Below are 27,953 nucleotides of genomic sequence, written 5' to 3' on the forward strand. Positions count from 1 at the left end.
GACGGGGCCTATGCCCAGTGTTTGAATCTTGCCCCACATTGTGAGAAGTGGGGAAGTGTCGTCGGTGTTGGGACCATAATAGCATGCAAACAGGACAGTCTGCGAGTATAATTGCCCCCAGACCATGCAGTATCTGCCACTCGAATCCGCCTCTGTCCCGGCAGGTGTGAACTTCATTCCACGTCTAACCAGGATTGTAACCCCCCTGGCATAGTTGGAGTAGGAAGAGAAAACCGTGCAGGAGGCCCATCTGGACGCAAAGAGGGGAGAGCTATCTGGTAATAAATGTGTTTCTTGAAGCATGGCAATCGACACACCCTGCCTGTCAAGGTACCCCAGAATTTGTCTCTTTTTTCTAGGATTATTCAGCCCACGAATCTTCCACGATACTGGCCGAAATTGTTGTGATGGTCGCTCATTCTCTACGTCACCCATTCAGAGATAGAACAAATCCTGTAACATGTTATACTGTAAATAAGGACCTTAGCACAGTTGACGTTATAAAAATTACATCCCCCCCCCGAATCCTCCCACAGAACCGCCCGAGGACAACATAGCTAAAATACTATAGACAGCAGTATGCATATTGAGTTTCTTCCCACCCACACCGGCAACCCCAACTGTCCGGGAATACAGCTCCCACCCACCATCCCCAGAACAAAAAAAAACAAAAAACAGAAATGGTATGACAACTGCCCGTTCCCGCAGAAGGGACGGGGTGTGTAGGGGCTCGCCCATTGGGGGACAGAACTAGGGGCACCAGACCTGCCAACCACCTCCCTACTTGCACCCACAGACATCGGGTTCTTACCAGGCGTCAATCGTGGGACAGAGGTGGGTGACCAAGCACTTAGTATTATCATAGACCGGTAAGTCTAGTGCAGGTTAAGTACCTAAAACACAATGTGTAAGGAGACAGGCTCCGCTTAGATGATGGCCAGAGCGCGTCGGATGTCGAGGGTCAGTGTCTCATTGCTTCCGCTCAGTCCTGCTGCGATAGTGGTGAGTGAGACCTGGAGCGGCAGCTGGTCGCCTCGTCGCCGCCTCGATCTCTCCTACAGTGTTTAAGTAAGTCTTCCACTTGTTGCGGATTTTGAAAGAAATGGTGCCTGCCCTGGTATGATACCTTCAATTTGGCTGGGTATAACATGGCGTATGGAATCTCCTGCGCCTGGAGTTTCTTTTTAACCCCCGCAAATTTGCGCCGGGCCTCTTGGACTGAGGGGGTAAAATCTGGAAAGAAGGAGAGAGACGTGTTGCAATAGTTCACAGTGCCCAGCTCCCTCGAGCGCCTCAACACTGCATCTAGGTCTCTGTATTTCAGAAAGCGCGCGATGACAGAGCGAGGTGGAGCTCCGGTAGGCGGTCGGGCCGCCAGAGATCTATGGGCCCTTTCAATGATGAAGTGTGGAGAGAAGGATTCTTTCCCAAATAGTTCTATGAGGAGATTCTCCACAAAGGACTCCATTTTGCCTGTGTTGGTGGACTCCGCAAGGCCTAAAATACGGACATTATTGCGGCGGGACCTCGCTTCCAAGTCCTCGTTCTTGTCAGCTATGAGTTTGAGCAACCTGTCCATTTGAGTGACCTGTTTACGCGTGGAGGTGGCACCATCCTCCAGAACAGAAATCCTGTCTTCAGACTCCTTGATGCGGGTGTCATGTTGCCCCAGCTTGGCCACTACCCTGTCCATGCGCATGTTCATAGTGTCTATTTTGGCGTCTATTGTGGAGGGGCTTTGCTTCATGCCCAGCAATAAAATTTTCCAGTCTTCCTCCTGAGGGGGTGAGGCCGCAGGGCTGCCCTCCGATTCCAGCGTCGTTTTAGAGGGCTTTTTGGATTCAAACGGAATCTTAGACTGCCGGGCATCACTGCGGCCCATGTCTCGTCTGGGCGCTCGCGATGTAATAGGGGAAATGGACGCCAGCTCGCGGCAGTGACGGGGCGGAATAGGGGGGGGCCGTTGGGGTAGACAATGATCGAGAGCAGCCGCAATCTTAGGCACCGAGTGGGTGAGGGCTCCCGGCAGAGTAGTCAGTGTGAGGTGCAGGCCCGAGGAGTGGAGATACTGCAGAGCGCCCTACAGCTCAGTGGCCCCTGGTGGTGTAGTCCTCTTGCTGTGTCGCGTCGTCAAAGCAACCCCAGGATAGCTCAGCATGTGGAGGCCAGGGGATCGTTTGTCCTTCCACTGAAGGAGGAGAGAAGTGCGTCAGACCAGTTCGCCACAGGTGGAAGGGCAAGATGGGAGGGACCCAGTGTATTGTGATGGTGGCCGGCGCTGCAGCGCGGACCCGCTATTGGGTCGGTCGAGCGGGTGCCAGGGGACCTTTAAAGCTCAGGGTCTGTCCCAAGAAGGAGAGTAGGCAGGCGCCTGGGTCGTAACCGCCGCGGTGGCCCTAGCGGCGGCAGGAGCAGGGGCGACGCAACCGCCGCAGGGAGAGAGGCACAGCCTCACCTCGCAGCGTTTATCAGGAGGATGGGATGATGGGGGCTCCAGCCATGCAGCGGGTGGGTTAACATTAGCAGTGCCTGCAGGGCCGGTGGTCGCTGTCCCACTTCAGCAAGGCTGGGGCCGATAGCCAGGCGCGACGCGGTCCAGGCCGTGAAGCAGGAGCCCCAAGATGGCGGGTGGCGGGCAAAACTCTGGAGGCAGAGAGCACGGCAATGTGCGTTTCCAGTGCCGGGGGGACAGTGAGGGGGTGAGGCGGCAAGCCGCGGGAAGCGCTCACCTGATGGTAGTAGCTGGGTGTCCCCCGTGCATGTTGAGCCCCTTCAGGCGGTCAGCAGCCAGGCCCTCTCCAGCGTTCAGGGCACCTCCGGCAGTGTCGGGAAGGCCGCGCAGCACCGGCCTTTCCTAGCAGTGTGAGCCGGCGCGCGAGGGACTCCAACGCAGCGGCGCAGCCCGCCCAGCTCTCCGCGACCGCCGGCACCACTCCAGACTGGATTCGCAGGGCAATCGAGACACCGCCATGATCAGCTCAATTATGCGGAGGTGAGGGGGCAATGATGGGGCCAATTTGACCGGTCAGGATCCCTGTAGCATAGGAGAGAGTGCTCGGTCGATCGGGAGCCTCACACCAGTGCGGCCAACTTGGTCCGGCGCCACCTAGCGCCCCCCCTCATTGACAAAGTTATTCCCAATGGTCGTAAAACATCTGGATTGAAGTGCCAGAAAATGGTAACTCCTGCAAAGCAGCAGTATTAGATGGTCCCTGGCAGAGTGTGGAATATGTAAGAGCTGCCAACTCACATGTAGAACGTAGGAGACGGATTGTCAAGCATGACTCCCATGTAGAGTGTGTGTGAGTCACATGACTCACATGTAGAACGTAGGAGACGGATTGTCAAGCATGACTAGTAACATGCCCAAATGGATGTCAGGGTATCATCACATTAGACTGCTGTCCTACCTGTGTTCCAAATCGAAGGGGATTAGTACAGTGGTGGCTGCCATCGATGGAGGGGGTTGGGGCAAAGCAGTGGGTGCAAGCACAATTTTCTATTTTTTTTAAAATTAAATTAAAGCACACCTTAATTCAGACAACACAACGTCCTCCTCGCTCCGAACCTCTTGATGAGACTGCAGTGTGGGCCAGCAGCAAACTCCCTAGACCTATATTGGTGCTGCTCACATGCGGTTCACAAGCATGAAAGCAATGCCCTGATTAGAGGGAGAGACCTCTCTCTGCGCCCCTGACGGCACAGGAGAGCTGAATTTGCTCTCAACCCAGCTGTCCTAAGACAGCAGGGTTGAGAGGTTTAAAGTACGCATTTCTGGTTGGCCGTCGCAAGACAGCCAACCAAAGAGAATTGCCACTTAAAAAATGAGATGATGAAAAATAAGATGGAAATAAACTACCATTTTTCATCTCTGAGGTTTGAGGGACATTTAAGTAGGGGAACGCTCCTCCCCTCCAATGGAGGAGCTGCCTCTGGATTACTGTAGAGAAAAGCCATTGCCAATGCCACACCAAGGTCCAAGGTCTGTAGAATTCATGCCACCTGAGGGTGGGGTCGTTGGTAAAGAAAAATATGAGGGGTGGGAGAAAAAGAAAAGGACGAACTACTCAATATTCAAGTTGTGTCAAAGTTTAAAAGAAGATCTTGATTTGCCCCTGGTCTTGGTTTGCATCCACTGTTGCGTTCTCACACTGACGCCAAGGGGGAGAGGTTGGGGGGGAGCTCCATTGGTGGAATTGTGTGACTGTTCTCGAAGCATCCCCCGTAATTCCATTGGGGGCTCAAAAGAGAGGTCCTGCAGCATGGGGATCAGGGTGTGCAAGAACAAATCTGTGTTGTTCTTATCTACCTGCTCTGGAATCCTGAGATGCGCACATTGTCATTCTTCCAGGTCTGTGATTTTGTTATGCCTCTTCTAAAGATTAGGGCCCCATTCTGGCTGTATAACAAGATATCCTTCCACTTCTCCAAGCCTGCTTTCCTCAGTATGTTTCTGAAAGTTAGTGATGTCCCCTGTAAGAAAATGGAGTTCTGTTGCAGTCCCCCCCCAACTTTTTGCCTGGTATCTGATGAAGCTTTGACTCAGTGTGTACAGGGTCCTGCTAACCAAGCCTCAGAACTTGTGTTCTTCCCCAAAGTGCACCTTTATTTTCAAAATTGGCACACCTCTGACACACATATAAGTCCTGTGTAAAAGGTACCAGTGGTACCAAGGGCCTTGTGACCACAGAGGGCTGCAGCATGTATTATCCCACCCTCAGAGACCCCTCACTAAACACATACACAATGTAATTGTAGACTGTATGTTGGTGCATCTGAAACTTAAGAGTCGACATAGCACACAGTGATGTGTGCCATGCGTACAAAACACTGCATGTGGCATAGGTAAGTCACGCCTCTAGCAGGCCTTACAGCCCTAAGGCAGGGTGCACTATACCACATGTGAGGACATAGTTGCATGAGCAATATGCTCCTTCAGTGTTTACTTCCATTCTCCGCCATTGTAAATGCAGTAAAGCCATATTGAGTACATGGGCTCTGCGTTTGTCATTACGAACTCCACAGCTCCATGATGACTTTACTGAAAGCTAGGAAGTTTGGTATCAAACGTCTCAGCGAAATAAATCCACATTGATGCCAGTGTTGGATCTGTTACAAAATGCACTCAGAGGGCATCCTAGAGATGCCCCCTGAAAAACGACCAACTCTGACTGACTCTTGCTGACTGGTCTGCACCAGCTTGCCACTTCTAGACATCTTGCTGACCCTCAGATATGGGAGCCCTGTGCTCTTGTGGGTCAGAAACAAAGCCTGTTCCAGGTAGAGGTGCTTCACACCTACCCCCAAGCAGGAACAGCATTCAAGGGTGGTGAGCCTCAAAGGCCTCTCCAGCTAGTGGAGAAACCTGCCCCCTTGACCAAGCCCCAGGTTTGGCGACAAGTTTGGTGAGAAAATTAGTAGTCAGGAGAGGTGTGTCCCTTCTCAGCTCGGACCATCCCTAAGGTGTCCTAAGCTGAAGTGGCCCTCTCTATTGAAAATCTTCCATATTGGATGGAAAGATTTTAGCCAATAAGGTTAGGGGATGCCCCCTCCCCAAAGGGAGGGGACATACAAAGGGTGTAGTCACCCTAAAGGTGAGTAGCCCATTGGCTGCTACCTGCCAGTACCTGTAGTGCCCCTAAATTCGGAATTTAGGGGCATCCCTCAACTTTGATCCTCAGATTCCAACGATCTAAGAAGAAGGACGAAGAAGACGCCATGCAGCAAAGTCTGAAGAGGACTACTGACTTGGCCCCAGCCCTAACAGTCTGTCTCCAGCTTCAAAGACTCTGCAAGAAGACAACGCCTGTCCTGCAGGCTGCCACTTCCAGAAAACCGAAGAAGACTGCCTACACTTCAACAAAGACCAGATCTCCTGAGGACAGCGGCCCTGTCCACAAGCAACCAATTTCAAAGACTGGATCCAGATGGAACTGCGACTCCTGCCCACTCTGCACCCAAAGCCTACAGCCGAGTCTGAGTGGTTCCCTTGTCCAGTGAAGTCTACCCAGCATTCCGGACCTCAAAACCATCAATGGTTTACCTCACACGAAGATGCCTGCAGCCTCATCTCAAAGGGTTTCCCTGACCGTGACCGGCTCCGGTAAAGAAGTTCAGACATCCAAAGGCACCCCTGCATCCTCACCCAGCTGACTTTGGGGAGCCCAGCCGATGGTGCCCAGGCATCAGCCTACACCTCTACTTACCTGCCCAGCTGTTGGTCACCTTCATCCAGCCTCCTGGCCCGAACCTGCATTCTCTATGTGCAAACAAGATTCCCGATTTACTTGCATTGGGCTCCCAATGCCGATTTGCACCCTGCACCCAGCTGCACCTCTGCAGCTGGTGGTGTATGCTTGGTGCTGCCTTACGGCCCCCATGCTTGCCTAAACCCCCAGGGCCTGTGCCTTGAAACCACGGGTACCTACCTGCAACCAGCACCTCTTGTGGGTGCCCCCAACCTCTATTGACTAATACTGGGCTCAGTGACCTCTGCACCCGGCCGCCCCAGTGCTGTTGATGGTGCAGTACCTACCTTGATCTGACCCTTGCCGAGTGTTGGTCTAAAACCCAGAAGACTGGAAGCCGAGTACTTACCTGTAAAGTGCAGAACTATTTTCCTTCCATAGGATTGCATTGCATTTCTTGATATTTTTACTGTCTATCTTTTACATTGCTAAGTTACTGCTACTGTTGATTGGCACCACAAAGTATTTTTAGTATCACTGTAAAGTATTCCTATTGCTTTTGTAAACACAGTCCTAACTGAAAAGTATTTATATTTTAAACTGGTACGTACCTGCAACTGAGTTTCTCTTTGTTCTAGAAATAAAAGTAACAAGGTAATATTTTTATACAGAACAATTGGTCTTGAATTCAGTCTTTAAGAGTGTGTAATCATTTTTTGCCTGAGTGTGTACAACAAATGCTAAAAACAGCCTCTGGTAAGCCCTACCGCTCAACCACACCACCACAAAAGAGAGTAAGGTATTATCTACTGTAACATCTGTAAAGTCACTGGGGATCCACTGAACTCTGTGCACACTATACCTTACTTTGGTATAGTATATACAGAGCCAGCTTCCTACACCCCTACCCCCCACTCACAGGGATTGGACTACTGTTGTGTTGTCCATCATTGCCATGTTTACAGTACTTATGAGGAACTTGATGTCTGCCAGTTCTTTCAAAAGAGATGCATTGCTGTTTCCTGGATGTCTGGGGTGTCTACCGTATTTACAGGTGGCTTTGTCCATGAACGATTGCCCGCTGACTGTGAGAAGAGAAGTTGATGCATGAGTTTGACCTTTGACATTAGCAAAATCATGAGAGTGGGGGGGATGGGTAATAAGCGGATTGTGAAGTCGACAGCTTGGACGCTAAATATCTCTACAGACAATTGGCCTTGTAAGGTCAGGCAAGCAGATGATCTAGGACACCCAATGTCAGCCCCATACACCAAGCTGAAGATGTTATTGTTGTCATTCGACTCTTATCAGTTTATGGCTAAGTTGTATTGACTTCTTAAACCAATATGTCAGCAGCCCACGGGGGAACAATGCAGGTTGGCACTCAGTCAAAACAGCACAAATAAGCTGCCATATGAACCAGTTGGCACACAGGGAGTGGATTCCCCTTCATGACCATTTTAGATGCTGGTGGGGACCAGGGGCCTGGCACCTCCTCGTGAGCGCTAACGAGATGCACCTATCGCTCTCCGGCACCAAGCCTCACTCCTAGATTTTTCAAGGCACAAGTGAGAGAATTCTGTCTCAGGTGAGTATACTTGCATGCTGTTACATTTACGTTTGAAAATATCTTCCGGACGAATGTTTCAACCATGGCAGGTTCCTTACTTGCACACTCTATAGGTACTAGGCTGAATTTGATTTTTTTTCCTGCTATAACTGACTGCTGTAGGAGGCACCTGTCAACATCGAGCAAGATCCTGCACAGGCATGAGAAATTATGTCAGTTCAATCAATCTAAATTCATAGAGTGCACAGCTACCTCAGTAGAGGTGTCCCGGCGTTAAGTTGCAGATTCACTGTGGGGTCAACCAGAGGGTTAAACTAAGGCAAGCTGAAAAGCCAGGTTTTTTAAGGACTTCCTAAAGGCCTGTTCTGACTCCATCATGGGTAGGTGGTGGGGAATTGTATTACCTGATCTCTGGTGGCTCTATAGGCTTATGTGAGTGCCTTGAACTCGATCCTCCTATTAACCGGAAGCCAACAGAGGTGCCGTTAATGTGGGGAAATATGATGGCGAAATGGCACTTTCCTAATTAATCTGGCCGCTGCATTTTGAATAATCTACAATCTGTGAAACCGGTAAGCTGGAAGGCCTAGGTAGAGGCTATTAGAATAGTGCAGCTGGGAAGGACCGTAGTTTTCCTGCAGGCTCCGGGCAGAAAGTGAAGACATTTTCTCAATGCTCTTAGCTTCTAGAAGCATATAGAGGAGACATGGCGTACCTGGGTTTTACAAGAGAGGTTGTTGTCAAATTTGAACTCCAGATTTCTGCCTGAATCCACCGGGATAGGTGGTGGGTTCAGTTCTGAGGGCCAGCACAGATTAGATGGTGGTGGTGCCCCTTTGCTGACAAATAAGACCTCCGTTTTCTCGGTGTTTAACTTCAGGCAATTCTCCATCATCCAGGCCCAGATATTATTCAGGAATTGCTTAAAATTGAGAAAGGCAGCCTCCAAGCGTTCTTTAAAGGAAAACACCAGCTGAGTGTCATCAGCATAGGAGACTACGCTCACCCAGCGGGCTCAGCGCTGAACCTTGAGGTTCCCCACAGACGAGGGGATTCTGGGTGGAGATATAGGGGCGTAATACCTGCTGTGAGCGGTTCTCCATGAACGATTGGAGCCAGGACAAAGCAGTACCTCAGTTAGTGTACATATAGTCCCTGGAGCCACTTAAATCCTAAATGGTACATGCCTATAGGGGCAGAAATTCCCATGACGTAGCCATAGTTAAAATCTTACATAAAAAACAAACAAATTACAAATACAACATTATGCAACTCAACCTCAAGAAGGGAGATGGGAGAGACTTAGCAATTTATGGGAGCTGGAACACTCATCAGAACAAATGTTACCAAAGCAAAGGAATATGTTTTCGTGATCATTTATATTTCTTAATGAACCACTCTCCAAGTAACGTCACGGGTGGAAGTTTAGGATAGTGCTGCAAAAATAAAGAAAGTACTGCCCTAGTATATTGAATTTGCTATTTTACTCAAATTTGAACAGTAACATTTTGTGAAAGAATGCACAGAAGAGTGACTACTAGCTTCAAGCACTGAGTGTAACAGTACACTTATAAAAAAGAGTGATGCAATCATTACTCATCTGCTAGTGTGGGCTCTAAATGTTCCAGAATGTGTCTTATTAGATTTGTCATAAAAGTACCAAACTGTCAGAGAAATCCACCTGGAAATAGATTGTTCACAAACAGCTTTCACTAACTTACTTCCCTCCTAACTTATCAATAAATTATTATTTAGTCTGAAAGTATAGAGTTATTTGAATGTAGTGGTTGATGGACTCTCTTGTATCTAATCTGTGAAGCCTCTTCTTTCTTGTTAGAGGGATGAGGAGAAGGTGCAAAGGAAGTCATAAAAAGACCTTATAAACATGTATTTATGAAATCACCTTTGGTAAGCAAGGCTTATTCCTCAAAGGGACAGAATCTCTGGACAAGGTAGCAAATAGGGAAGAAGTTAAAGGAGTATGAAGTTAAAAAGGAACACGGTTTTCTGAAAGGGTGAAAAGATTTAGTAGATTGCAAACCTAAGGATCTAGGCATGGATATTCTTTCTTTAAATCTTTCAAAGAGAGCATTTGCTTTGTTTCGCCCAAAGATTTGTTCGCCATCAAAAGGCATATCCATTAGTGTTTTGAACACCCGTCGAAAAGCCCATAGATGGGAACCAGGCATACTTTAAGAGGGTTACACTTGAACCTATAGCCCCAACTCCAGATTCAGCAGTGTCTAATACAGCTATTATGATATACTTGGAAACATCTTGTCCTTTTTTAACCACTTCCAAAAAATGGTCTCTAAAGTAGTCTGGTAAGTTGGGTGCAACTGAGGCCGCCATATCCCAGAGTCCATGAGTGTAACAACTAAGAAAGCAAGCCACATTATTAGAGCTGAAGGCAACGCTTGCTGCTGACTTACCTTTCATCCATAGTCTCCAGTTTTTTGGCTCTATCTGGTGGAAGATTTCGGAATGTACCTGGGTAAAGTTTTGAAGTGGAGGAACTCTGGACCACCAAACTTTTTGGGATGGGTGATTAGAGAGGAAAATAGGATCTCCAGGTGCGGGGCTATGCCTGAGAGCAATAGCACTATGAACTGCAAGAGATGCTGAAGGTTTTGACGATGTTTCCTTAAAAGGCTTCCAGGAATACTTCATTACATGGAATCAAGGGTTGACTAGTGGAGGGATGACTGTCAGTAGAGGCATGTTCAAGCACCTGTAATGATTATCACAATACAATATGGAATGACAATCCCTGGTGGAGCAGGTCATGAAGATGTATCCACATCTATGTCTGGGGATGTCCCCTCTCTGCTAGGTCTTGAAAAGCTAATGCATCAGATGAAGATCATCAGTATCATCTCCTTGCTGATCATCCAAATCTAAGTCTGCTTGGAAGGGATGCTCCTAAGCTACCTTTGCTCCAGTAAACATAAGGTTCTCTTCTCGATCGGTCTCTCGATACATGTAAAATGTTTGCGGCAATGGAGGTGGTATCGACAATGGTATGTGTCTGGGGTGCTCGATTCAAGAGGTAGAGAGCTGATTGATGCTTATAGTGGCACTGAAGTCAATGTCGGTGTAGGTCTTGGCACTATCCATAAACGGATGGCATCAGTGAGGAACCAAGAGGAACCCCAAACTGAAAAGGCCCTGGGAAAAATCTGTATGGTGCAAAAGGTAGGGTTGGTACTATATCAAAAAGCTCACTGACTTGTCCCATTGGGAAAGCCAGAGCACCAGCCGGGACAATAGCTCTCTTGAAGATATCCATCTTGGCTTGCATTAATCTAGTCTGATCCACTCCTCACCGAGAGTACAAACATTGATTGAAATAGTGGAAGTAAAGATGGAGGTGGTGTTGATGGAGTTTAATTCATGGCCACCAGAACAGCACCTATGATATCTCCACCAACATCAGCTCAGAATTGGGTGGAGCTTTAGAGAATTACATGTACTTTTGGGCCTACAAGTTGGAGAAGTAGTACGCCGCTTCTTATGCTAGTGTTTCTCCACCTTGGAAGACTTATTAGAAGGTGAAGATCTCAAGGAGGATATTGAGCTTTTTAGCAATCTCGACCTTATTCGATGTCGATTTTAATCGTCTTCTTTGGAACGAGCCATAAAGAGTATAACTCTACATTCTTTCATGGCCTTATGGTGCATCTTTTGTCAGAGATTGCACAATGATGTGTCATGTCTCGAGCTCAGACACCACAGGCAGTTGTCATGTGGATCATTGATGGATAGATGACAATCACAACACCTACAGGGGTTAAACCTGCTCTGTTAGGAGGAAACATAATCCTATTTGCACCACCGATAAAAGAAAATTTGAATTGTGATAAATCTCTCACAAGCGTGTGAAGGTCCAGATTACGTCAACGTGAGGGAAAAGCAGAAGTACTGTTGAGACACCAATCTTGTGATATCATCACCACTCCACGTGTGACATCACAGCGGAGTGGATGTGACCTGCTAGTGCCAGAGAGATGTAGCAAAAGATTTTACAGGTCTTACAGAAGGGGAAGCAAACGCTTGTGTGGCCCCTTCTGTATTACTGAAAATGCTGGCACACATAGAATGCCAGCGCTACCTTAAGCGTATACTCCCTCAATTGCATGGGGTGCGGTGCCATGCAAATGAGGTACTCCTCTGTGCCCACGCGGCAAAGAAGCTGTCAGGGGATGAACTGACGGTGCGCCATCTAAAAGGTGGCACACTGTCAGTACCCCCCCTGATAGTAGTCCTTTGGAGGGGGAAATGGGGCCTGTGGACCCCCCAGACAACCTGTCACTCACTGCACCCGCTTGCAAGGTGATCTCTGATACCCTTTAAAAATGCAGGCAGGCTGCCGCCTGCACTTTGAAAACACAGAGCGGCTTCAAAGCATTGGCTCTGTTTTTCACCTGAATGCACTGCCCTGGGGGCAGCGCGAGTTCGCGACTGCCCTGGGGCAGCACATTCCATGTCATAGGGCACTCTTTCCCAGGTTTGCGCCCAGCGTATATGTTTTAAGGTGCACCAGGCACAAATAAGGAAACTGAGCCCTTTACATAATAGGACCCCTGTGTCTGCACCTTGGAATATTCAAAGGTGAGGTATCTGGCAGGTAGAATTATCCATCAGAACAAAAACGTTTACAATTAAATACATTCTAACTTCAATTTTTACATCTCAGTGAATCCTTCAGGAAGGGTAGATCATGCAATATATTTATGTTTAATCTTCTATTGATGGCAGTGGTTTTAAATGATATGCATCTGTGCACTATGAAGAGGGCTCTTGTACTAACTATCATATGCACGTAGTGACAGATCTTTAAATAGACTGGGTTATGTGTGTTATGTTATTTACGCTTAAGTCTGAGAAAAATTCTCTATGGGATATTCTGTTATCATACAATATGTCCAATCATACCTCAGTATTCAACAACATTCTAAAACATACATTATGTCAGTACCATCAGTAGCAGAAAGTCAACATATAAACAAAAGTTATTTTCCGTGAGGGGAAATTTTTTATTGAACTAATTCATATAAAATCATTAAAAGTATCTTGCTAAAAATAGCACAGCAAAATACACATTAAAAACATCGGTAAAAACCAAGTCACAAAAATAAAGAGAAATTTATAACAGCCTTCACATTAATATGACATTGTTTGCTTATGTTATGAGATAGTGTACAAATACACTATATTTGTACACTATCTCATAACATAAGCAAACAATGTCATATTAATGTGAAGGCTGTTATAAATTTCTCTGTATTTTTGTGACTTGGTTTTTACCGATGTTTTTAATGTGTATATTGCTGTGCTATTTTTTTTACTGATGTTTTTAATGTGTATATTGCTGTGCTATTTTTAGCAAGATACTTTTAATGATTTTATATGAATTAGTTCAATGAAAAATTTCCCCTCACGGAAAATAACTTTTGTTTATATGTTGACATTCTGGTATTGATGGTAATGACCGAATGTATGTTTTAGAATGTTGTTGAATACTCACGTATGGTTGGACATATTGTATGATAACAGAATATCCCAAAGGGAATTTTTCTCCGACTTAAGCGTCTTTGTGGTGTCCTGTCCCTTTGGGTTCTTGGACCCCTCTCTTATTATTGAGATGTTATGTTATTTACCAAATACTTTTCAATCCCTCTGCACTTACCTTCAAACCATAAATAACAAACTGAATTTACAAGTTAAGAGTAAAATAAAACCATTAGCACCCGAAACAAAATAAGAGGATAGAGGTTTACTCAATTTCATCTGGTACCACGAGATTCAGAATGAAATTTAGCAGATTGAGAATATAGCAATGGCTGCGAGCGTTGCAGGGACTCCATTACCCAGGAGTCCCTGCGTGACCGTTAACAACTTCCGGTCCGCTCTCCCTGCTGGGCCGCCCACCGCCCACCGTAGGCCTTTTTAAACCCCTTCCAGCACTTGCATCTTTGGGACATCATTTTAAAACGCTGAGCGCATTGCCAGGAGGCGCTTACTTACTTCGGATCGCCCACACCTTGAACGGACGCCAGACCTCGCCGCACCCGCTCCGCGGGTGCCGCTTTGTCGCAGTGAGAGAGGGGCAGCTGATTGGATCTTTGACCGGGGGCATATCTGACTTTGGCCGAGGGCTGCAGGGCTGCGAGCGTTGCAGGGACTCCATTACCCAGGAGTCCCTGCAAGACCGTTAACAACTTCCGGTCCGCTCTCCCTGCTGGCCCGCCCACCGCCCACCGGAGGCCTTTTTAAACCCCTTCCAGCACTTGCATCTTTGGGACATCATTTTAAAACGCTGAGCGCATTGCCAGGAGGCGCTTACTTACTTCGGATCGCCCACACCTTGAACGGACGCCAGACCTCGCCGCACCCGCTCCGCGGGTGCCGCTTCGTCGCAGTGAGAGAGGGGCAGCTGATTGGATCTTTGACCGGGGGCATATCTGACTTTGGCCGAGGGCTGCAGGGCTGCGAGCGTTGCAGGGACTCCATTACCCAGGAGTCCCTGCGAGACCGTTAACAACTTCCGGTCCGCTCTCCCTGCTGGCCCGCCCACTGCCCTCAACGTTTACTATAACCAGGTCCAGTCCTCCCGCAGCGCGGGACGCAGCCCGGGGCAAAGACCGGGCTAAGAGCGGGCCGTTTGAGGCCGTTAGAGGCTGGGAGAGACTGGACTGGGCCACTCTCTTGTGCCTTAAACCTTCGGTTCATTTGATTAGCCAATATGTCATCCCGTGAGTACAAAGAGAGGGCAGCTAAGTCCAGACTGAAAAATGGTACCCTAGATGATTTTATCACCAGGACCCACACAGCCATTGACACAGAGATTGCCAAAATGCAGCACCGAGTCTCTATTGAACTAGATGCCGCAAGGAGACTGTCACAGGAGTTAGTAGCGGCCAAAAAAATCTTCATTGGGGCCCATAGCCTTCGCTAAAACTCCTGATCGTTTAATTGGCCCACCTCTCATCTTGATTGAAACCAAGGCAGATATTCACCAGCCATCAATACCCACTACACCCATATCAAAGGGGGGCTCACCATTAGTATCCTCTAATTCCCTAAAATCTTCCATGGTTGGGATAGACGGGGAAGAGAAGGAGGGTGAGGGCGGTCCCCCGGAAATGGCGCTAAGACACAAACCCATAGAACTAGGTAAGGGAAATTCTTGTATTAAACAACGAGGGCCACAAAACAAAAGGAAGCGTAACTACTTGACAGCATACGCAAGGAAAAAGGCTAAGATTGCGAAGGCACAGTTATCTACCAAGGCACTATTTCCGCTACCCCAACATTCACCCCCAATGAGTAACACACAGCCATCTGATCGAACACCAGAAATTGTTACAGATTTGCTGGTGGTAAATCATGAAAATAAGAATCTCGTAATTGAGAATGAAACCAATGGGGTGCCATTCTGCGTCATAAAAGGGAAAGACGTAGATTTCCTGACTGTGGTATGGGAAACACTTAAAAAGCTCCTAAATCCCTTTGAAGAGAGACTTTTACAGATAGGATCCCAGCTCTTGGACATGGAAAAAAGTATTTCGAACTCAGATAAAAAACCAACCCATAGTCAAGATAAGGACCTTATGGCCAGCCTTGAGAAGCTGATAAAAAGCCTGCTGCATCCCTTGATGGAAAAAACCCAAATTGTTAATCTAAAACTAGATCAACTAGAGTTTTTAACATCTAAAAACACTGCTTTACTGGAGAGTCTTGTAGGGAATAGCAAACAACCCGTTGCTACTGGGGGTAATAATACTAATAATACTAGTTTAGCTAAAAAGGGTGCTAAGAACAACCAGACACAAGCACAGCAACCTAAAACTGCAGTGTCTGCAGACCCTAACGGTATTATCCCTTGTGCAGCACCAGCTACCTTGGCCAAAACTAAGCTGGTGACTACTGCAGGATATAAGCTAAACAACTCTATGGTGGTGGCTACACCTATAAACACTGCTGCCCCAATCCTGCCAAATACTGAAGGGAAAGAAACTCCAGTTTGCAAACCCCTAGTTCCTAGCAAAACCCCCCTACATGGTAAACAGATCTATGTAAACATACCCCCTGAGGCTGCCCCGTTTATGGCAATTTTGACAGGTGTTCCATTAATTGCAGAGAACAAATATGAGAAAATGGAGGACCTTTTAAATAAAACAAAATTCTGGCTAAATAATAACAGGCCCCTATCCGAAGACACTGCTACAAAAATCCTAAGTGTGCGGAGGGTTCCCTGGGTTGGGCCAAGCAAAAAAGATCTGGAGGGAGATTGCATCCTGATTAACTTTAGAGACATCTGGGTTAAGGATATTATCTGCAGTAAAGCAAGGTTTGGTAGGATGGGGGATATCCAGTGTGTGGGTCTGGAATATTTCTATCCTAACCTTTATCATACTGCCCCAAACCCCAACCGCCGCGGTTATAGAACAAATGGTAAAAATCACGTGGGTTGGGCACCTAATTTGAACATGAATCAAGGCCCCCAAAACTATTATGCCCCTTGGCACGAAACAAATGGCCCCTTTATGGGACCACCCAGTATGGGCCCTTTTACACAAGTCCCGTTTAACCCACGAAGACCAAGGTTTCAGGGCGTAGAATACCCAGGATGGATCTCAAATAATAACAATATCCCATTGATGAATCGCTTTGACCCATTAATGGGTATGGACGGGGTAGACTGACCACCAACTGGGTTTGAGGGCAATCCGTCTACCGTCCTAGCTTCGGGAAAGAGGGAAAACTTAGGGATATCTTGCAATGATGACTCAGTGTTGGTGAATGTTGATTGCGATACTGTGAGTATTGGCCCCCCACATGTAGAGAATGTTGTTACTTATGGGGGAAATATCCCTTTGGGTTGTGAGAAACACACATTACTACCTGAACAAGACCCCTCAATTACAAGAGATGCTTTGGGAAGCAACTATGGGATACAGGGGTCGTCTTTAATATCCTTAATATCATGGAACATTGCCGGACTAACAGCCAGATTGGAAGATGAGGCATGGCTGGACTTTGTGGGAGCCCAGGGAATCCTGTGTCCACAGGAGACTTGGACTAGGACTACCTGTGACATTGAGGGTTTTCGATCATTTACTGTCTTGGCTGTCCCATCAACATCTGGGAGGGCAAAGTTTGTATAACGACAGCGTTGTCTATAAAACTACAGAAGTTGAAAACTTCGAAACTGGTGGACACAAACTGGTTCCAACTGCTGTTATTAGAACATCTCTTCCCAGAACCTGTGTTGTTAATCAACTGGTATTATAACATCTTTAATGGACATGACATATCGATAATTCAAAGTTTGGAGGATGCAGTGGGTAAAGCACGCAGCAGACACCCTTTATCGTCTGTCATTTGGGTTGGCGATTTCAACTGCACGTTGTGCAGTTTTGGAGGCTCGAACGTGTGTGGTCTGGAGGACTCAAACGCTCAGCCCTTGACCCACTTTAAACACACACCCCAGGGGGATGCTCTGAATAATATTATTATCATGAATGACTTGTGTGTGGTAGATCCTGGGTCTGCCCCCGATAGACCACATATACCAACTTTTCAGGGTTCAAGGGGGGAGATGAGCACAATTGATTTTGTCCTGGTATCCAGCAGCTTCTTCAAATATGTTGATAAGTTGGAGGTGGTGGCCAATCCCGCAAGTGACCATAACCCCCTAATGTTGTCATTGTGCGTGCCAGCACAAGAATCACCAAAGATCTGGGAACAGCCAATTAAGTACAGTAAGAATCAGGGCGTTACCATGAAATGGGGGAAGGTAAACGCGATAAAATTGGAGGAAGATATTGTTGTTAATTGTAAAATGGAAATAGAATCATGTTTACTTCCAGTATCTGACCCCCATGAGGTTATTGAGAGCTTTGAGAAATTGTGTGGTCATGTAGCAAAGCACCTTAGGAAACCCAAGGGGAAGGGTGGTCACAAGGCCTTTAGATGGTTTGATTCTGTGTGTTCTGTTACACACCGATCGCTAAAACTAGCTCTGCGTCAAAAACCTAGAAACAAAGAGCTTGTAAGAACTAGCAGAAAGGCCTATAGGGAGGCTATTGCAAAAAGAAAGCAGGATCTAAAAAACATTGCCTGGGAAGACCTTGAAAAGGCTGCAGAACTAAAAGATAGTAGACTCTTTTGGAAAGTTCTAAATCGCCCCCTTTTTAAGAGCGACAATAAAGAATCTATAGTTATGCAGGTCACCGCTAAACAATGGGTTCAACACTTTTCTAAGATTTTTAATCCCAATTCTATTTCAATAATGGCAAGTACGGAAAGGACAGGGGAATTGGTGGTACCTCCATCGGCTTTGACCCTCAGCTCTTCACTTACACTGATAGAGATTGAGGAAGCCTTAGGGAAGGGATTATCACTAAAAGCCCCAGGCCCAGATGCTGTCCCTTTGGACCTTTTTAAATCTAATGTTAGTTTGTGGGCACCCATACTACTGAATGTCTTAAAGCCTGTTGTGGTCGGGCGTATCCCTGGTACATAGGAGGAGGCAATCGTAGTGCCGATTTTTAAAAAGGGTGATAGGGGCGACCCACGTTGCTATCGCCCGATTTCCTTAATAGATGCTTCATGCAAAATCCTGGGTAGGGTAATCCTAGCGAGATTAGAAAGTTGGGCAGATTCTACAGGACTTATAGTTGACTCCCAATACGGTTTTAGGTGTGGAAAGGGGACCAACGAGCAGTGTCTCAACCTGGCACTAATTCTGGGCAAGTACATGAAGGCAAAAAAGTCCCCAATACATCTTGCCTTCATGGACTTGACAAGTGCATTCGACACTGTTTGTAGACATAAGTTGTGGCAGATGATGGATGTCATGGGCTTTGAGGAACCTTTGGTCACATTGCTTCGTAGGTTACATGCAGTAACAACTGTATCAGTTAGATTTGGCTCCGGAGGTGAAATGACAAAACCAATTCCTTCTACTGAGGGTGTGCGTCAAGGATGCATTTTGGCGCCTTTTCTTTTTCTGGTTTATACAAATGGGCTAGAAAAGTATCTACTAAACCAGGGTTGTGACTTTCCGAAAATTAGAGGTAAAAGTATTCCCATGCTTTCTTATGCAGACGATACTGTCCTAATGACATTAACTGGAAATAGCATGCAAGTATGTCTAGATGCCTTCAATACTTTCATGCTTGACCTTGACTTAAAAGTGAATTTTGATAAATCTTTTGTAATGTCTTGTGGCCCTAAAGGGTCAAACATTAGGAAGTTTGTGGTAAATAATCGCATAATTGGAAAAGCGGAAAATTTTAACTACCTTGGTAACTTGTTTAATAGCAAATTAAGCTGGACGCCAGTCATGAAGGTTCGAGCCCAGAGCGCGACACGGGCTATAGAGGGCATCTTCCGTTTCTGTAGCAAACTGGGGCAAAAACATGTTACGCACCTCAAAACGCTCTATACATCAAAATGTATATCGGTGGCCATCTATGGGGCAGGGGTGTGGGGGACTGAAACACCATCTGTGATACAGGTGGTGGAAAATAATTTTATAAAAAGGGTTTTATCAGTTCCCAAAGGCTGCTCAAACATCTTTTGCCACAAGGAAATTGGAATGGTCAGTGTCTCGGATACGATTTGTTTGTCCCCTTTATTGTTATGGGGCAAAGTATGGCAATCTGAAGACCTGCAACTTACTAAAGACATTATCACTGATTGCATGGCTCTAGAAAACTCAAAACAGATCCCCTGGTTGTCCTATGTTTGTAACATGTTAAACAAAATTGGATTGGGCTCCTATTATGACAATCCTGAAAAAATAGAGGGAAACCATAAGGCAAACATAAAGGCAATGTATTGGAAATCATTGAATCCACCATCCTCGGACAATGTTAATGTTTATGCTCGTAAGCTCCAACCTCAGCTTTACCTAACATTTACCCTTAATGTGCAATGGCGATTCCTATTAACAAGGTTTAGACTGGACATTTTGCATTTTTTGCTTGCCTTCCCGAAACAAGGGGGTTGGTGTGAGAGGCTGCCCCCTTGTCCATGTAATAATAGGGATAGCCAAAGCACTATACATGTGGTCCTTTTTTGCTCCTTATATCAAGAGCCAAGACTCCGGTTTATTAAACCAATCTTGAAGGGGAGGCAACCTTGCACCTATAAGGAAGGGTATGATTATTTGTCGGCATTATCCTCTGTAGAAATTTGCTGTGCCATGCTAAATTTTATCAGAGATTCGCTAAAGATCAGGAAGGTCTATGGTTAGCATCACATTGTATAGAATATCCTCTGGTGAAAATCATGCATTTTATATTTTTAAAACAGTCATTATTACGTCTTTTTAAATTTCGTAAAAATGTGTATTTAAACGAAACTTTTTGTTATAAGGTATGAAATATTGTATGTTCAGTACTTTTATGATCCATTTTATGAATCGAATAAAGTTTTTTTAATACGAATACGATAGTGTTTGATTCCTGGATAATTAAATATATTATACAGTATAGAGAAATATTAAACACACGCCTTCAAACACTGAAATATACTCAATAATACTGAACCTTGATGTATTCCATTTTCAAAAGATGTTCTCCGGATTCATCTGAAGAGTTGATTATGTACAAAGGTTTGCCTTTTAAATCTACAGAAAAAAAATAAAGAAGCGCATATTGATTACAAATTGGCATATAACAGGACGACCATTGTCTTCTGCATGTCATCAAAAGGGAGCTAAAGCAAAGAATGTTTTCTTGAACTTCCAACAGGGACATCCAAAATTATTCTTTCATAGGCTTCTACAAAACTGGTGTTTGGGGTACCAGTGATGTTGCTAATTTGCATTTGGAAGAGACTAAATTGATTTTTGCAGGTGCTTTACAGGCGAAACCCATAGGACAACACATTTTAATTGCCACTATGAATTGGGCCTAGACTGTTTAAAGAGAAAGGTTAAAGTAGCTCTCATTCCTTTATGGATTTGAATGATATTTAAGAGTTAGCCTGAATCAGATCATAAATAATTGTATGGAGAGGGATTTAAGTCACTAATCGTCTTGGCTCAGCTATGGTAAATCTTCAGCTATGGAATTTAACCTCTCTGAGGTTTATAATGCCCAGCTGACTTTGACCAAGCAGGGCAGGAACTGAGCTAAAAGAGATTTTCAAGTCTAGATGTTTGTTCATTGAGAGTACTGGACTTGAGGAACCAACTCATTGCTTGGCACATACTAAATGTCTGATTTAGAGTTTAGCGGACGGGTTCGTCCAGCACAAACATGACAGATATTCCATCCGCATTATTACAAGTGCTATAGAATTTAATGCACTTGTAAGAAGGCGGACGGGATATCCGTCAACTATGTGATGGGGTAACCCATCTGCCAAACTCTTACTTAGGTCCAACAATTGTAATTTCAGTATTACCCATGAGAAACATGTTAATTGTAGGGTGACATTTTTATCCCTACAGCTGCTACGGTCTCCTTTGATTTGGTTTCCTGTAAGGAAAATAGAAACCCCTAGGGTCTATGGAAGCACGTAAAGTAATGGTTATGGCTTATGCACGCAAAACGATTGCTTACGCTCAAAAGCACCAAGGTGCTCGAGACACACTCTTTGAGGAAGGAACCAAGTTCTTGTTAAGCAAAAGCAGACATGCAAGACTGATGCTCCGTTTGATGCTGAACATGTAAGAGTTGTGGTGAGCATAGGACATATGGGTATTGCCCAATAACCTGGAAAATCCATAACAAGAGACTCGGAGCACACCCAGTATTTCCTTTGATGTTTGTCAGCTCCAAAACTCACGAGTGAGACGAGTCCACCTGCGCGCCCAAGTCAAGCATCCAAATATTCTCCAAATATGCTAGATAAAGGCGCCCCTTCTTTACCTCATACAACTAGCTTTGGAGGACTGGTACGAGCACCTCAACGACTCATCAGGGAGTTACGATGTACATTTTTGTGTATATGTGTTCATACTTGTTATATAACAAAGGGGGAGATGTTGTGTCCTGTGTTTCTATATAGGAGGGCTCTAGTGGTCCTTGGCAAACTCTTTACTAATATTACGTAATCTGTTGGGTGTGACTTAGTGTGGTTAGTAAAGATGGTGATGCAGTGCGTTCAGTTAACGGTTGTATGCTGAAGAATAAAGACGTGCAAACCAGAACTCTATGTGTGGCGTGGTCTATTACAGGCTTTCAGGCTAGGGCGGACACTATAGTTACCATAACACTAGGAACATTGTTGGTTAAAAGTCCTCTCTAGGTAGGCATATTTTATGGTGGGCATTCTTCTGCAACTTCAAAAGAGGGTGACAAAAATAATTGAACAAGTTCAGCCTAACTTGATCAATATTAAGATGATGCGGTACAGAGAGAATGACAGCCCATCCTATTATTCACAGCCAATAACTATCAATAAAGTTATTAAATAATGTAACTAAACCATAGTATTGCATAGTTTTGCTCCCTAAAGACTACTCTTAATGGCCTCTTGATGAGAAAAAATTATGTGGTAATACCACACCCATTATTACAGATTCTAAGGCTGAGGCAATTGCAGCATGAGGTATTATCCAACCCTTGCGCGTTCTCTCCCTCGGAATGAGGCATAGTATCCAGCGTCACTGTTTTACACACTTGTTTCCATATGTTTTGTCTCTTTCATAGCAGTTTTTCAGGTTCAGTTTTAGACAGCTTTTTTCCTGTCAAAATGTGTGTGAACTGGGGAAAATACCGGTTTTGTGGATTTCTCCACACATCTCGTAAACAAAATTTGGAAAGAAACTACCATATTCACAAAAATTGATAGTACTTTGAGCATCAAGGTGCACAAATTGCATGCACTTCTTTCTTACACTTCTAACTTCTGCTGGTGCTTTTACTACCATAGGTGACCTTCAGCACTTGAATGCACAATGCGCACTCTCTCGTAGCTGACCAATATCTTGCTGCAGATGGGACAGACAATTGAGATCACCCATCCTGCACAGATCAGACAGGCTGATTGTGCCCCAGTCGCTGACGAAGATCAGTGAGGATCGCTAGCAGTGAACACATATTCACAACAACATAGCCATTAAGATGTGTCAGATTTATCAAAGGATGCTTATTAAACACGTTGAATATTGTGTAGCAAAATTAGTTAAAAAAAATAATCAGGAAGACATTCTTGAATCGGACATTGCAGCAGGTAGAGTTTGAACCTAATGTAGATTCAACTCCCCTCATGTCAGCAAGCGGTGAGCGTTTTAGAGCAAACATACCAAAAATAGAAAAAATCTGTCTTATGTGCACAGAGTAATCAAAGATCTGAACTAACATTTAGCTGGAGTTAGAAGGCTGAAATATTTCATACAAAGAAATGTTAGAGAAATCAGTTTACATCCAAGGAGAAATGGTATTCACCGTAAAATTCATGGCACTCACCGTAAAATTCATGGCAAGTCAAGGAGATGTTTTTTAGATATGCTGTGGCACTCAAATCTTGGTTTCGAACTCTGGTTTGAGTTCCGAGTTGTAATATTTGTAGGACATGTAAAGGATGCGCATTTTCTTCCTTTGTTAATGTTACCACAACCTGTTGGTAAAATAATAGCATATACATTTTCTTACCCATGAATATTTCGCTCATATGAGCTAAAAGTGATCAACTGTTTTCAAACTATACAAGTTCGTTTTCTGATACTCTTGCTTATAAAAGAAACAAATACGATGGCAGAAATTACTACGAAAACCGATGCTTAGTTTATCGATTTAAAGCATTCCCAACGAACAGAACATTTGAAATAGGCAACATGAATTGACATCTGAGAACACAATTCCAATGATTAAAGTAGTAAAAGAGCCAGAGCAGCATTGTCCTTATTCCCTTTACCAAGTGAATTCCACAGGCACAACGCAGTTTGTGACCACCTGAAAAAATATCCATCATTAGAAATTCTGGGTAACTCTCTAATACTTCGAAACCTGTGTATTCTCAGAGCTGATTTTAAGCACTGACTGCAAAGGTTTGCCTTATAAATCTACAGAAAAAAAACAAAGAAGCGCATAGTGATTACAAAATGGCATATAATAACAGGACGACCATTGTCTTCTGCATGTCATCAAAAGGGAGCTAAGGGAAAGAATGTTTTCTTGAACTTCCAACAGGAACATTCAAAATTATTCTTTCATAGGCTTCAACAAAACTGGTGTTTGGGGTACCACTGACAGGAACTGAGCTAAAAGAGATTTTCAAGTCTAGATGTCTGTTTATTGAGAATACTGGACTTGAGGAACCAACTCATTGCTTGGCACATACTAAATGTCTGATTTAGAGTTTAGCGGACGGGTTCGTCCAGCACAAACATGACATATAATCCATCCGCATTATTACAAGTGCTATAGAATTTAATGCACTTGTAAGAAGGCGGACGGGATATCGTCAACTATGTGATGGGGTAACCCATCTGCCAAACTCTTACTTAGGTCCAACAATTGTAATTCCAGTATTACCCATGAGAAACATGTAAATTGTAGGGTGACATTTTCATCCCTACAGCTGCTACGATCTCCTTTGATTTGGTTTCCTGTAAGGAAAATAGCAACCCCCTAGTGTCTATGGAAGCACGTAAAGTAATGGTTATGGCTTATGCATGCAAAACGATGGCTTACGCTGATAAGCACCAAGGTGCTCAGACACACTCTTTGAGGAAGGAACCAAGTTCTTGTTAAGCAAAAGCAGACATGCAAGACTGATGCTCCGTTTGATGCTGAACATGTAAGAGTTGTGGTGAGCATAGGACATATGGGTATTGCCCAATAACCTGGTAAATCCATAACAAGAGACTCGGAGCACACCCAGTATTTCCTTCGATGTTTGTCAGCTCCAAAACTCATGAGTGAAGTGATTCCACCTGTGTGCCCAAGTCAAGCATCTAACTCTTCTCCAAATATGCCAGATAAAGGCGCCCCTTCTCTACCTCATACAACTAGCTTGGTAGGAGTGGTACGAGCACCTCAATGACTCATCAGGGAGTTACGCTGTACAGCCCTCAAACTGTCATAAGGTCAGGCTTTTAAATATCTAGGAAACTGAATAAAATTCTGCAACCCTTCTAAGCTTGTATGAGACACTCTTATTTGAGCAGGCGCAAAGGTGTTCTATCTGTGTGTCTGTAAACTGTAGAACGTTAAACCGTAGAACATTCTGGACTTTGTTATTCGTGAAACTGAGATTTTCAACTGAGTTTTCAATCTGGAGCAATGGTTCTTAAACTGTGGTCCGGGGACCCTTGGGAGTCCACGACGCATACTCAGGGGGTTTGCGACTGCCTAGACAATAAAATATTTGTTATCAGATTAATAAAGTGTCTGTAAGTAAAGAAGAAAAATAGAGTAATGAACATTTTAAAACTTTCTATAAATGTGAAGAAATTTGAAATTGAAGGCTAAAAATGAGTAGGAGAGCGCATCAAATAAAATATTGTATGGACGATGGGTAACCTCAACTGAGTTTAAAAAATCTCTAGCCTTCCCATTAAAATTTCAATTTTGATTTTTGCTATTCTTTGTTTGTAAATTTAACAAAATAATTAATCATTGGTGTATTTGTCTGACGAATGCTTGTTTCCATTATGTCATTTATTGTTTTGTGGTTCATATCATAAAAACTGCTTAGGTCTGGGTCCCCAGATTTCAATAACTCAGTGGGGGTCCCCAGATTCCGATAAAGAGACAATGGGGGTCCCCAGATTCCAGTAATGATTAAATGGACAGAAGTCAAAAGGTTGAAAACCACTGCTCTAGAGAACCTGAGTGCAAGTGCTCGGATGCTTAGTTTTTGGTTTAATGCTTTACAATTTACCAATAATAAGAAGTATGGTGATGAGTTCTATATCAATTTAATTAATATATTGCCACTCTTATTCAAAAATACATTCAACTGTAGCACTTCTGTTGGGCGGGACAGAACCTGTTCCTTTATTTCCAGACTATTAGACAAAATAGTCAATATAGAGACCATTGGGAGCTCTGGACATTTATTTTCTTTGGCTGTTTAAAGGTGAAAGATTTCTGACTATGATGTAGATCAGCTAAATATGTACCCTTCCTCTCTAAGTTTCAAGCTATTTCCCTCAAAGACATTTTCCTGGTGGAGGCCATGTTTACACATCAATGTCTGAGTGATGCAGGTGATGTTGTAAAGGTTACCTTAGATATTGGTTTTATTACAGATGTATAGTAATACTGTCCAGAAGACAAACCTGTCTCTCAAAAAGTACACCAGCGCTATCTATCCTTTTCCCAGCAACTCTCCTGTATGTTTGCCATCCGCAGCTCTTTCCTTAATCCTAGTAAGAACTACCATAACCTCTTTGACGCTTTTCCATGCCCTTCTTCTGTGCATTTGATCTCCTTGTTTTCAATACTGCTACCTTGCCTGGAGTTCCCTGTGCTCCCTATTCCATTCTCTGTCCTTATTTGGTCACTTGACATACTTCCCTTGCCTTCATATCAATAAAAACTCACTTGGTCCTCCCATCTCTTACCCCCCCCAATAGGCTAGCTTTCCTTGCCTTGCTCCTCACAAGCTCTTCCCAGTGTGCACTTGCCTCTTCCTTGCCCCACTTCCTACTTCTACCCCCACTGGCTCTCTAAAGGTATCAAGGTCATCCTCATTTCCCCTGGTATGACTTGGCACTATGGGGAGCGGTAATAACCATGCCCTCCTCTAACACGCATAGTTTGGAATTAGTGGCTTGGGTTTTGTGAGAGTGATCCTGGCTGGCCAACCACTCTGAGCTCTCCTTCCACTCCCTACTGGTTCTCTTCTGTAGGAAAGTGGGTTCTATTGCAGTAACCCCCACACACGTTTTGCCAGATTTCTGATGCCCTTTGACTAATGTGCCCTGGGTCCCTGACAATCAGGTTCCCAGGGCCTGTGTTCTTTTCCAAAACTGTACCATTATTTCCACCATTGACACCCCCTGGCCCACATGTAAGACCCTTGTAAAAGGGTATCACTGGTACCAAGGGCCTTGTGACCAGAGAGGATTTATATGGGTTTGAGAATGTATTCTGCCACCCTCAGAAACCCCTCACCTAATACTTGCACACTGTCATTGCAGACTGTGTGTTTGGGTGCAGACAAAACTGAAGGGTCGACATGGCACACCTCTCTGTGTAGAAAAGAAAAAAGGTGACAATTGCACTCCTGGTAATGCGCAAATTATTCCAATTTATTCTTGGGTGGGTCCTTGTGGGTATTGCTTCCTGATCAAGAGGCGTGCGGGTAATCACAACATTAGTCAACTTAAAGAAGGTAGAGGCAACTTTTTTTTTTTTTTTAGAGGCAACAATGAAAACCTTCTTCAAAGGGAAGTTCGCCTTGGCTCAATTATTCAGAAGGGACTCAATGAACGTATGGACTTCAATTGTTACTTATAATGTTGGCATGTAGGAAGGTGCTTTTCCGTTCTACCATTATATAGATTTTAATTGTTTGACATAATCTCGATTTAATAGTAGTAATCATACTATGCTGTTTAGCAATTTTATTTTGACCATTCTATCAAAGTTTATTTTATTATCATGAAGTATGTATATCTGCACACTTTTCAAGATTGGTAAACATGTATCTGTCTCACCTTTACTTTAACCCCTCTTCTATTTCACTTCACGGAGCTACAGTACAGTTCCGGGTGAACCCGCACAGTCTACCTTCATCTTTTTGTCTTCACCCGGATTCTCACACACCACCCTTGATAACGCCAAACACACTGGACCCTGAGACCTTCTAACGGACTCACACGCACTTCAGGTACGCGGCATAACCGTTAATCATTAGATGTTTCGGCATGTGAGAGATGCACAATTTTACACCTCGGTGAAAAGTGTTTTATTCTCTTTTTAAACGCATAGGGGCATGAATTATTAACTTGGTTCTTTTTAAAAATTGTCATTTATTAATTTTTCACAGTAAACTGCTTCTCTCTCTCTCTCTCTCAGTCTGAATTCCTCTTGATTGTTCATTTGACGGTACACGCATGTGACAATCCCTCTTTCACCAAATTTTTCTAAATCGCTATTTCTTGTAAAACTCGGTTTCCAATTGGGGCACGACAGACTAACTATATAGGTGATACGCAGTACTCAAGATTAATATTATTATTTTTTTTATTGAACATTTTAGTGCTGTAGCAAACA

General features: G+C 44.5%; 1 protein-coding gene and 1 long non-coding RNA gene across 3 annotated transcripts in view; one reads left to right on the forward strand and one right to left on the reverse strand.

Moving 5' to 3' along the window:
* The window catches only part of VPS13C (vacuolar protein sorting 13 homolog C), a 2,773,485-nt gene that overhangs the window by 1,609,865 nt on the left and 1,135,667 nt on the right, over positions 1-27,953 (reverse strand). For both annotated transcript variants that reach the window (XM_078680824.1, XM_078680823.1), the window contains exons 37-38: positions 23,193-23,343; positions 20,322-20,401 (exon numbers count right to left, since the gene is read on the reverse strand). In XM_078680824.1, coding sequence (XP_078536950.1) covers positions 20,322-20,401; positions 23,193-23,343 — 231 coding nt within the window. The remainder of the gene's footprint in view (positions 1-20,321; positions 20,402-23,192; positions 23,344-27,953) is intronic.
* Positions 1-27,953, forward strand: part of LOC144822865 (uncharacterized) — a 790,049-nt gene that overhangs the window by 511,838 nt on the left and 250,258 nt on the right. The gene's annotated exons all lie outside the window — the stretch shown is intronic.

This window comes from Lissotriton helveticus, chromosome 3_1 (assembly GCF_964261635.1).
Source record: "Lissotriton helveticus chromosome 3_1, aLisHel1.1, whole genome shotgun sequence".
Lineage (NCBI taxonomy): Eukaryota > Metazoa > Chordata > Amphibia > Caudata > Salamandridae > Lissotriton > Lissotriton helveticus.